This window comes from Callorhinus ursinus, unplaced genomic scaffold (assembly GCF_003265705.2).
Source record: "Callorhinus ursinus isolate GAN/ISIS: 27379988/994484 unplaced genomic scaffold, GSC_fseal_2.0 scaffold2, whole genome shotgun sequence".
Taxonomy (NCBI): domain Eukaryota; kingdom Metazoa; phylum Chordata; class Mammalia; order Carnivora; family Otariidae; genus Callorhinus; species Callorhinus ursinus.
The window spans coordinates 64,670,946-64,683,796 of record NW_027397064.1 but is presented as its reverse complement, the minus strand read 5'-3'; the positions used below and the strand labels follow the sequence as shown (position 1 = coordinate 64,683,796).

At 36.9% G+C, this 12,851-nt stretch overlaps 1 protein-coding gene across 1 annotated transcript in view; it reads right to left on the bottom strand.

The window, feature by feature from the left end:
- Positions 1-479: 479 nt before the first annotated feature.
- The window catches only part of SLC38A11 (solute carrier family 38 member 11), a 54,144-nt gene continuing 41,772 nt past the window's right edge, over positions 480-12,851 (bottom strand). Inside the window, exons 11-12 of the mRNA XM_025852386.2 lie at positions 12,126-12,257; positions 480-3,068 (exon numbers count right to left, since the gene is read on the bottom strand). Of these exons, the coding sequence (XP_025708171.1) occupies positions 2,775-3,068; positions 12,126-12,257 (426 nt within the window). The 3' untranslated portion in view covers positions 480-2,774. The remainder of the gene's footprint in view (positions 3,069-12,125; positions 12,258-12,851) is intronic.

The window sequence follows — 12,851 nt, the reverse complement described above, 5'->3', positions numbered from 1 at the left end:
AACACCCAGTGCTCCATGCAGAACGTGCCCTCTTTAATACCCATCACCAGGCTAACCCATCCCCTCACCCCCCTCCCTTCTAGAACCCTCAGTTTGTTTCTCAGAGTCCATAGTCTCTCATGGTTCGTCTCCCCCTCCGATTTCTGCCCCTTCATTTTTCCCTTCTTATTATCTTCTTCTTTTTTTTTTAACATATAATGTATTATTTGTTTCTGAGGTACAGCTCTGTGATTCAACAGTCTTACACAATTCACAGCCTTCACCATAGCCCATACCCTCCCCAATGTCTATCACCCAGCCTCAGAAATTGGTTTTAAATCCTCAAGTTGCTTTGTTAAGGGCAAGAAGTGGCAGGGAAGGAATGAGTTTCAGTAGAAATCTCTTATTAAATTGAGGCGGAAAATAGATGGGGGCTAGTTCTCGAAGTTTTGCGTGGTGGCGAAATAAAGAGACAGACAAGTATTCTTGCAAAATAGATGTGAGTTTCTAAAATTTATTCTATCATAATTTGAAAGATGTTGGTAATTCATGTAAGGCAGTTTTATTCTACAGTGGATTAGGAATAAAAAAAAAACAGAACTAATATTTATTAGGCGTTAATGTGATACTCGGTTCCTACCAGGAGTTTTTTTCTTTTGTTTTTTAACCTACTCAAACATTCAAGGTTAATTTAACTTTTGGTATCTGAAGCAATACCCAAACTACAAGATAATAGATGGTTAAGTGCTAAATTACATTATCCTTGATGTGCTTCTCTTTGTACATTCTTGGAACTCTCATCTCTTGTGATTTTATCTAATAACTATGTAGGTCAGTGTTTCTCAGTCTTGAGTAATGTAGGGATAGACTGCTGCAAAAATTTCTTACATTCCCTCAATATGGAGTGAAAGTATTTTTATTACTATTTTACCAAAACATGTATCAGTCTAAAAATAGGCACAAACCACTTAACCTTATGATTCTTATAACAACTATAAAGAAACAAATCTACAAATTAAATACAGAAAAGTTATACAGCCAATAGAATTTAAACTAACTGAGGTGCACGGATCATGTTTTATTGAAGCAAAAACATCACACCCCGAGCCCTAGCATGGTTCTGCCTAAGGTGCAGCTTTCTGTGCTGTCAACAGGCCTTTCTTACTGAGTCACGTGATGACTCAGCTCTCACCACTTCTTTATTCAAACCACGGTGAAACTAGCCTTTATACACTTCCCGTGGGTTTTTTTTTTCTTTTGCCGTGATTTGTACAAACACATCATGTGTGTATTAACTCTGCTTGCGATATTTTCTATTTGGCAACAATTAATACAGTGCTCTCGATTGTCAACTTGAAATACAAATGAAAAGTTGAGAAAATTGGGGGTGATTTGATGTAGGGTAGCTGTCCAGATGGTCCCAGATTTTCTTGTTATTTTAAAAAGAGCATCAGATGTGAAATCCTCATGAAAGATATTTAAAAAATCCTCATTAAAAAACGGAATGCCACTGTGGTGGACACAGCTGTGCCTACCAGTTCCCCTACAAGGAAGCATGTGGTGCCCCAGCCACTAGAAGACAGCATCCAGTTCTCAGTTCCTTTAGGGTTTGTTCAGCTGCAAAGAGCTGCCAAGGGTTCAGCCTCCACAGGTACCCACATTGAAGGACAGATGGAGGCAGTGGTATTAAAACTTGGCTATTTCACCCAAACAGGGACAACTATGATGGGCCACATATGTTCCAGTCTCCCGTGGACTTGGCTGAGGCTTTGTTGGCCTGCCTTGCCTTGCAGTTCCATCTTGCCCTCTCGATCCTGCTTTCTGCCTCTCTTCCATTAGTGATGATCCTTAATAAATACCCCTCATGCCAAACTCCAACTCAGCGTCTGCTTCTGGAAAATCCAGCCAACAAGCACTCTTGAGAATTTCTCTGAGGATCCCAGAGGAGTGAGAATCCTTCTTCTGGGGCCCTGATTTTTCTTACAAGCTTCTAGTCTCAAAGTTCAGCTTCCGGTTGTGTACTCCCATCAGTACTTGAAATTCAACAGGTCCAAAGCTGACACATAACCCATCTCTTGGGCTTGTGCCTGAGAACAACTTGTGGTTCCCCCCACTGCTTTATAATTTATTTATTGGCACTACCATTGTATTCCCACAGGATCAGAACTTGAGAGGTAATTTTGATTTTTCATACATCTTGCTCTGTACAGTCTATTATTCATGCTTCTTAACATGGGAAGAACTTTACTCACTTCTCCAGAGATTCACTCCCCTCTAAACAAGGGATCTGCTGAAATTGTAATGGAGACTTTCATTTTTCTCTTGGGATATCTATTCCTTTTAATAGTTTTCAGTTTCCCTTCTCTTCGATTCATAAACTTTAAAAGACACAAAAAAATTTTTCTCATACAGGATACATACACACAAAATTCCAACCCACAATCACCTACTTATTTTGGAGTGCAGTATGTTGGCTCACCTACTGAATAAAAGAATAATGCTTTGAGAGGGTGGCAGCAAGGGCCAAGGGCTTCACTTTTCCTCCTGCAGCTGAGATTAAGGCAGCGCAGTCATTAAAACAAAATATTAATTTTGTTTAAAATAAAGCAATAAAACAAAAAAATACATTCAATTTTCTTTTCCTCTTTATCTTTTATATTGGACTAATGAGTAAAGGAAACTAAGTCTTGATAAATGCCAAAATAATAATTTTATAATATACAGACTAAAACCTGTGTGAATGTGATGCCGTTTACAAGTCTCTCAAAACATATATACTTTTGAAAGCAGTCAACTCATTGAAAGGTACTGCTGTTTAAAACTGAAAGTTGTGTTGTCAGTTGAAGATGAGAAACTGAGATGTTTGTGAGGGAGAGATTGTCAGCAAAGCAGTAGAACATTTCCCGCCCATGGGTGCAGTCTTGAGGATTTGCGATGGCCATGACTAGTCCAGCAACCATCACCATGACACCGACAGGAAGCATGATACAGGACATAATCTTATCTGAGTGTGTCCTTGGTTCTTCAGACAGTTTCAGATAGCATGCTGATGGAATGATAAAAATTAGTGGAGCGGCACAGAGCACACCCTGCATATTGAAAACAAGAAATAACAATATGTTACCAAATGGAGCATTCTTTGGACATTTTTTTTTAAGATTTTATTTATCTGACAGAGAGAGACACAGTCGAGAGAGGGAACACAAGCAGGGGGAGCGGGAGAGGGAGAAGCAGGCTCCCCGCTGAACAGAGAGCCCGATGCGGGGCTCGATTCCAGGACCCTGGGATCATGACCTGAGCCAAAAGCAGATGCCTAACGACTGAGCCACCCAGGTGCCCCTGGACAGTTTTTGAAATAGATTTACAAAATGTATTTGTCTTTGTACATGTTAAAAGTTAAATAGGTTTAGTTGAATCAACCAAGGGAAAGAAGAATAACCCAATAAAGACTTAGGAATAGTGTCCTAAGACATGTCCACATGTCCCCTTTCTGATGATATATTTACAAATAATTCGAATAAAATAGTGTATCAGACTTAAGAAAAAAATGATCAGAAAATAATAATTTAGAAAATAAAGCAGAAGGTAAGACCAACTTCTGGCAAACTCTTGAAATGTCCCATATTTTCAGCACATCACATTTTCTTACATTCTTATTTCAAATTGCTGAGTAACTATTATGCTGTTCAAATGGGAGCAGTCTATTTGTCATATATGCACAAGAGGGGACTGACTTCCGGGAAGTGTGTAGGGGATATTATCTTTCCTCTTTCTTGAGTTGGTGTGAAAGTAGGTGCCCCTCTGTATGAGAAATGAAAACTATCACCCCGAGGGCACTTAATATGAAATAGCATTTCATAATCCTCTTTCAAGTAAAACTAAACATGTTAAGTACCCTAGAAAATTGACAGCATAACTATATGACTATGACTCATTCACCTTCACCTACGTTCGCTTATGGATAAGTCCAACCTGAGGGGGCATGTCAGATTGAAAATTATGGGGAATAGTGTTGTCTATTATAAAAATACCAAGAGGGGCACCTGGTGGCTCAGTCAGTTAAGCCTCCACTCTTGATTTTGGCTCAGGTTGTGATCTCACGGTCGTGAGATGGAGCCACATGTCAGTCTCTGCACTCAGCAGGGAGTCTGCTTGAGATTCTCTTTCTCTCTCTCTCTGCCCCTCCTCCCACTCAATGCCACGTTGTGTGTGTGCTCTCTTTCTCTCTCTCAAATAAATAAATCCTAACAAAATAAAAAAAATACCAAGAGTTATTGACTTCAAAGAAAAGACACTTTCCCTTTGAGGAAGCTAAATTTGCACTAGACACTGCAAATGATATAATGTTAAAATGTAATGCATTTTAGGCAATATAGTTTTAAAATTATATTAAATGTTAATTATATATTAAAAAATATAACATACTATTAAAATATATTAAATATAATTGTATAACAAATGACATTCTCTTAAGCCATAAAACATAAGTTTTTAAAAACGGACAATAACAAATGGGATATTGGTTTAAAACTAAAAGCAAGCTTTCCATAAAATACATGTTTTGCTATATTTCAAAAAGTTATTATGGAAATATGTAAATATACAAAAAGTAGAAAGAATAGTATAATGAAACTCTATACACCTATCACCTAAGGTTTAAATGCTTTTTGACACATTATTTGGTAGATTTCCCCAGGGCAAAATCACAGAAACCTGATTTTGAAGCTGGATGATGTAAAAAACAGATTATAACTTAAAATAGTTTTAAAAGAAATATTTTCTCAATATCATCATTTACTAAAATTACTGTTATACTCAGTGCCATCCTCAGACCAGGAATATTACAACTATGATTCCAAAAATATAGCTTTTTTAGCTTTTATAAAAATAGAAGTCCAGAGAAATGGCAGTTGGTTGGAATATGTTATGAAATGACTATTGAGGCACTATCTAAAAATTTGGAGAAGAATAAGAAGGACCACACTTTATGGAAAATATGTCTATAGCCAAAGATACGAGTGAGAAAAGAGGTGCTAAAGTGTATTCTCATTTAAAATATACGGAAAATGTAATTTTCCCATTCATGGTATCTGCATACAAATGAATACCTACAAAGGTACACAGATATAAAGAATTAGTTTTCACATGGCAAGAATTGAATGAATTATGGACTCCTTTGTCTCGAAGCACTTGAAACTAACAATGTTCTTTTAAGAAAAATACTGTAGAACTCCATCTGTGTTTATAATAATTATTATCCTTTGATTTCTTTGAAAAAATTGTGAAAACAATGAAAAAATAATTAAGATATAAATATATGTATGTGGGTGTGGGGGTGTGTATATGTATAGAGTCTCTTCTCTTTACAGGAACAAACATGTGAAGCTAATTCATCTGGAACTTCAGAGTGTTGAAAGTGCTATCAGGATGAAAACCGCCACCAGCTGCTGCTAAGAAGCTGTCATCAGTCAGCATTTTGGGACACTTCCAAACCTAACTTGCTGGGCAGTCCAAAGCAATGGGTGTTCTGTTTATGCTATAATTCTTAAGAGTTGAGAAAGTAGCAATTAGTGGGAAAACTATATAGCTGATGTTTGTACTGGAAGAAGTCCAGTTGAGTATCTTGTCTAGATAGCAGTTACTTTCTTAATATTTGAAAGCGCAGTCTTGCTAGAGGTTGTTGTTAGGACCCAAGATCATCAGTAGAATGATATATAGCAGTTCCATCTGCTCTTTTTCCTGTAAATTTGTCCTGCTTATTTGATCTACTAAATATAGCCTTGTGTGAGAATACACCACTGGCTTTGGAATAATTTTTGGAATTGCTTGACAGGATGTAAATATCCTTTCATTAAAGGGATAATAAAATATAGCCTTATTTTAAAGGCAGGGCTGCACTGTCCTTTGATAATAATACTGTTGATGCCAGGGCATTCTGCAATTTGCTGTAAGGAAATAACAGAAGGTGTTGAAGATTTTTACTGGCAGTACAAATTGGGAACTTAACTGAATTCTCCTACCAGAATAGAAAACTTCTCAAAGGATACAAGGAAGCTGAAAACTAAACAAAAGAATGCTTATACCTCTTCTAAGTTTCTACTTTGTAATCAGTTTGGATTCATGAAATGTATTCCTGTACCTTAAAGAGAAACTCTAACTCAGGAGGTCTTTGGCAGCTTGGACTATGCCTTGCTCACCCTGATGATGTATCTCTCTATGTGGGCTGGTGCTGGGTAATTGGCTTGCTTGCATCTTTCTACTTTAAGCTGTGCAGGATGCTTTTTGGGCTGGTTACTCTGGCCACAGGCCCCAGCTGCTTCATCTTTTCTCTTTGTACTGTGAGTAAAAAACGCATAGGGCCCAATTACTGTAGATGCCTTTTTTTTTTCTATTAGCAACATCAGTGCCCAGATCCTGGATTCTTATACCACGAATGGGACTTCTATTTATTTTATTTGCTTCTAAAATGAATCCTTTAAAATGGAGGGTGTATTTCCTTTGGAAAATATGTCATTGTTGTCTACTGCTATGAAAACAATGAAATAAAAAGGAAGCTAAGCTCTAAATGGGGTTTTGCTTTTTATTAGGTACTAATAAAACTCCAAATAATTTATCCTATATTATTCTAGTTATAGTAAGTAACAGCATTTCCCTAACTTCACAAATTGAAGGTCTGATTCTATTACACATCTCATTAGTGAAGATCATTATTCTACTTAGCGATGATTCAGACACCACAGTAGAAAAGAATTCTTAGAGTACATTGTTAACTGAGATAAAAGCTATTAGTTAAAAATTAATTTAGATGAAAAACTTTCAGTTCCATGTTATTTCATCTCCTGGTATTGATTTTAACTCATTAAAGTCTAGCCATATATATTATGGATTACTCTTAACCTCACTTATAGGTAAATTTAATGTAGAGGCTTTTAACCTAAAATTTGGATAGAGAAATGAATCTGCTTATTTTATATAATTTAAAGCCTTTTTTTTGGAAACCTTAGGCTAGCATAATAATAAAAAATGTGGGCTATAGGGGCTGAAAGCCTGTGTTCAAATCTTGATTCTGCCACTTACAGCTAGTGTGAACTATTTAATCACTCTGTGCCTCAGTTTCTTCATCTATAAAACTAATACAGATTAAGGAAGATAACTCATGCAAAACACTTGGCACAGAGTAATCGATACATGTTAGCTCACACTGTCATTCTGAAGTGGAACACAGCATGCTTTAGGTACTTCTAAAGTGTTGCATGATCCAGACTACGTTAGTTACTGAGAGAAATGATGCCTCATCTGGCTCTATTAAACATGACAAATGTCCACAAGAAGGGAGATGAGTAAAGATATGAATATGTTGTGCATGCCAAAAGATTTTTGTTGATTGGAAAAACATATGCTCAGGTGATCTGTAAAAGAATGGAGATCCTATATTTTATTACATTCTCATAAAATGCCCTTAGTGTTTCGGCATTTCCATGCAACACCTGTTGCTTATCACAAGTGCGCTCCTTAATCCCCATCACCTGTATAACCCATCCCCCACCTACCTCCCCTCTGGTAATCATCAGTTCTCTATAGTTGAGAGTCTGTTTCTTGGTTTGCCTCCCTCTCTCTTTTTCTCCCTTTGCTTGTGTGTTTCCTAAATTCTACAAATGAGTGAAATCATATTGTATTTTTCTTTCTCTGACTTACTTCACTTAGGGTAATACTCTCTAGCTCCATCCATGTTGTTACAAATGGCAAGATTTCATTCTTCTTTATGTCTGAGTAATATTCCATTGTGTATGTACGCCACATCTTCTTTATCCATTCACCACTCGATGGACATTTGGGCTGTTTCCATAATTTAGTTATTATAGATAATGCTGCAATAGACATTAGGGTGCCTGTATCCCTTTGAATTAGTGTTTTTGTATTCTTTGGGTAAATACCTAGTAGTGCAATTGCTGGGTCTTAGGGTTGTTCTATTTTTAACTTTTTTTTTTTTTAATTTTTTTTTAAAGATTTTATTTATTTATTTGAGAGAGAGAATGAGATAGAGAGAGAGAGCATGAGATGGGGGAGGGTCCAAGGGAGAAGCAGACACCCCGCCGAGCAGGGAGCCCGATGCGGGACTCGATCCCGGGACTCCAGGATCATGACCTGAGCCGAAGGCAGTCGCCTAACCAACTGAGCCACCCAGGCGCCCCTATTTTTAACTTTTTGAGGAACCTCCATACTGTTCTCCAGAATGACTGCACCAGTTTGCATTCCCACCAACAGTGCAAGAGGATTCCCCTTTCTCCATATTCTTGCCAACATCTATTTTTTCTTGTGTTGTTAATTTTAGCCATTCTGGCAGGTGTGAGATGACATCTCATTGAAGTTTTGATTTGTATTTCCCTGATGATGAGTGATGTTGAGCATCTTTTCATATCTCTGTTGGCTCTCTGTATGTCTTCTGCCCATTTTTAAATTGGATTATTCATTTTTGGGGTGTTGAGTTTTATAAGGTCTTTATATATTTTGGATACTGACCCTTTATCAGAGGTCATTTGCAAATATCTTCTCCCATTCCATAGGTTGCCTTTTAGTGTTGTGGATTGTTTCCTTCTCTGTGCAGAAGCTTTTTATTTTGATGTAGTCCCAATAGGTTATTTTTACTTTTGTTTCCCTTGCCTCAGGAGACATATGTAGCAAGAAGTTGCTATGGCTGATGTCAAATGGTTTACTACTGCCTGTGTTCTCCTGTAGGATTTTTAGTTTCAAGTCTCACATTTAGGTCTTTAATCCATTTTGAAATTATTTTTGTATTTGATGTAAGGCAATGGCCCAGTTTTATTCTTTTGCATGTTGCTATCCACTTTTCCCAACACCATTTGTTGAAGAGACTGTCTTTTCCCGTTGGATATTTTTTCCTGCTTTGCCAACAATTAATTGACCAAATAGTTATGGGCTCATTTCTTTAAACCTAGTGTAATTGTCTTGGGTTATTAGATCGTAACAGACAACTTAAAATAAATCTTATTTAATTGTCTTTTTATGAATATCTATGTAACCAGGTTTTTTTTAAAAAAGCCTAAGGATCTAGAATCATGTTTTAAATTTTTTAAAATAGTCTTCCACAACCAGCTGAGATCTTGGCTTTATAATAGACATTCACCCAATATTCTCCCCCTTATTATTCTATAATACCAGAATTCTGTCTTTTTAAATTTTTTTTTATTTTTTAAAGATTTTTATTTATTTATTTGACAGAGAGAGACACAGCGAGAGAGGGAACACAAGCAGGGGGAGTGGGAGAGGGAGAAGCATGCTTTCTGCTGAGCGGAGAGCCTGATGGGGGACTTGATCCCAGGACCCTGGGATCATGACCTGAGCCAAAGGCAGATGCTTAACAACTGAGCCACCCAGGCACCCCCAGAATTCTGTCTTAACCACAAAAAACTTTCAACATAAGTACAATAGGGAATATTTAATGTAATCAAGTGCTTACAATTTTGTTGTGCAAGTGTCAGAGAGATAAGCAATTAACAGAAAGTTAGGGTAATGTTTACAAAAATATATCATTACTAAAATATAAGCAATATGTATATGCTTGTTTAATTTAAAGGGAATAAAAAATTGTTAGGCTATCAACATGTGGTGAGCTATCAGGCAGTTGATAAACATTTTTTCATATCAAAATTCTACAATATTAAAAAAAAAAACAACCAAATATGAACTCAAATGAGACATTTAACAAAGTAAGAAATAACAGATCTGGGAATCTGAGGTTGATCATACCTCAGCACAGATGAAAGATTACTATCATTGTCAATGCCATCAATTTTTGGTAACACTTACTATCCCAGTGCTACACTAAAGGATGTCTTTTATGTCCAGGAACATTGGTAGAAATAGTTCCTGATCTGTGGTCCCAAGGGGCAATTGCTCATGCAGTAATTTTAGCACTGTGTTCTTAGCACTATGCCATATACTGTGGAGGATGGAAGAGGCAGCTAAATATCATTCTTGTCTTCAAAGAACTTACTCTCTGGTAGGGAAGGCAAGCTTATGGACAATCCAGACAGTATATGATACATGATGACAATACGTAAATCAAGTTAGTGCATTAAGGTAGCAGTCATCCACTTACATAGATCAAGGTTGGAATGTGAAATGATTTTGTATGAACCTTCGAGACTTTGGTCTATGCAAAACGGAGAGGTAGGTGAAAGTTACCTTTGATATTTATGCATCTCTCCTATGAACTTTCTTTCCAATGCTGGTGGAATAGATGATTCCCCAGGCTCCTGTGGTTTTGGGAAACAGCCTACTCCCTACTCTTCACATACCCTGCTACGAGGACATCCCCAAGAGTGTATTACTGACTGGAATCTATTTTGTCTGGAACTTCAAATCCAGATGGCATCTGGAGGGAATAGTATCTTGGGCACTGACAATAATACCTTCACCTATCCCTCAACTCTCAATGGAGTGAGTAAATAATGACTTGGGATCCCATCTGTAAAAGTCTGCCCTCCCTGTGGTGCATAATTAATAAATGCTAAGTGGTGGGATTCTGAATAGAAATTCCATAAAGATTGTAGAAGAGTAAGATTAATGACTCTGAAGTGGTAGATCCATTTCTATTCATTTCTCACCAGATGGCATCATTGTCCCAGCTCCACAAAGTAGAACCAAGGAGTCATTCTTGATGTGTCCCTCTATCCCCCTTTGTCACAAAATCCTATTGATCTTTTCTCATAAATGTCTTTTGGGAATCCATCTCTTTCCTTTCTCTTCTTCTTGATTTACATAGCAGCTGAACTTTTCATGTTTATTTGTGAGATTGTATGCTCCATGAAAGCATAGATCCTTTCTGATTTCCTCCCATCATTGTATCTCAATTATATAGTAATAATATATACTTGATCAACAAATAAATGAGTTAGAAGTTGCACTAGACCTTAAATCCTTGTGAGATTTGGACAGAAATGAAAGGATAATAATAATTGTAAAAGAATAAACATAAGCCAAAGGATAAAAGAAAGAATTACTATGGCTTACTCATAGGCCACAAATAAGATTGACTAGAGCTAAAGGTGGATTTGGGAAAGTAAATGGTAAATAACTTTCCATAGAAGGCATGGGGTCAGATTATAGAGGGGACAGAGTTTATGCTTGCTCTGGTAGGAAAGTGGAGATTTTTAAGTATTGTCATGATAAACTGGAAGCAGAACTTAAATATGTGCTAGTTGAAACAAAGAGCCAGTATTAATTCAGATGTGATATAACAAGGACTTAGATTTGGGAGAGAGCAGTAGAGATTATGAGGGAAAGTCTATAAAGGGAAATGAAATATTTTAAAGAAAAAGAACTTGGGCTGTGGTAAGTGAATGTGGGGTATGGATATAATTATCTTCATTCACACATATTTAATGAATTCCTCTAGACCTATTTTTATGCAGCAACTTCCAGATCCACTTAATATGTAGCTGTTTTTAGTAATGTTTATGTATTATAGAAAATAAAATATGAAAAAGTGCTCCAAACCAGGGTGTCTCAACCTCAGCACTACAGACATTTTATTTATTTGTTTTTATTTTTATTTTTTTAAAAGATTTTTATTTATTTATTTGAGAGACAGAGAGCGAACACAAGTAGGCAGAGTGGCAGGCAGAGGGAGAGGAAGAAGCAGGCTCTCCTCTGAGCAGGAAGCCAGACGTGAGGCTCGATCCCAGGACCCTGGGATCATGACCTGAGCCGAAGGCAGACGCTTAACCGACTGAGCCACCTAGGCACCCCAGCACCACTGACATTTTAGATTGGATAATTATGATGGGGGCTGTCCTGTGCATGGTAGGGATGTCAGCAGCATCCTCAGCCTTTCCCAATAGATGCCAGTAGCACCCACCTATCCACCTGTGACAACAAAAATGTTCCCTGGGTGAGGAGGAGCAAAATCTCCCCCATGGGAGAACCACTGCTCTAAAAGTAAATAGCCTTATAAAGTACACAAAATCATCATTGTAAGATTTATTACTACATAACAAACGCATTTTCATTTCATTTCAGAAACTGATACCTTTGTTAGGGAAAATACATCCTTCGTTAAATGTAAACATTATTTTTTAAAGGGATTTTTAGAAATGGAGGTGTAAATCTTTAAATATACTTACATTGAGTTCTAAAACTTTTCCAAGGCAATCAATCAGCAATGATGTAAACATGGCTACAGCAATGATAACCACTGTTACAATAACGTGGAGGACCGATGAAAGATTCCCACCAAAAAACACATTGGCAATTACCTGCCAAAGAAACACATTATTTAGAGACGGATTCTCAGAGGCATGCAGGACTTATTAAGAAAGTATGTCATATTATAGCACTTAGGACTGTATAAAACACTACCAGTAAGGCAATCAATCAAATCTTAAGCCATACGAATGTCCTCTCTTTTCCAAAGTACTTACACATAGACAAACACACGTTTCAATAACAAGTATTCTTTGCTGAATTATTAGACAGTAGTATATTATATTACAGACCCAAAACATGGTATATAATGGGTGAAAAAACATATTTCTCAAGTGTAAGAAAGATCTTAGGAAGTTACCTTATAAGGTATTTGAGTCCAACAAGGTCGTCACTAACAGAATCTATGGATGGTATTTAGATTTTTGAATGAGAGGAGATTGGAAAGAGTCAACCAATCTAAGAAAACAAATAGTGATCTGGATAAAAAAAGATCAAATGGAATTTAGAACTAGAAGAGCTTTAGTTACCTAGATCCATCTTTCTTGAGTAATCAGCTTTACAGCAATCCTGAAATGTCCTTGTCCTACCTTGGCTTGAGGTAGGGCTTAAAACATGGGTAGGATTTAGAGCAGAATTAGAGACTG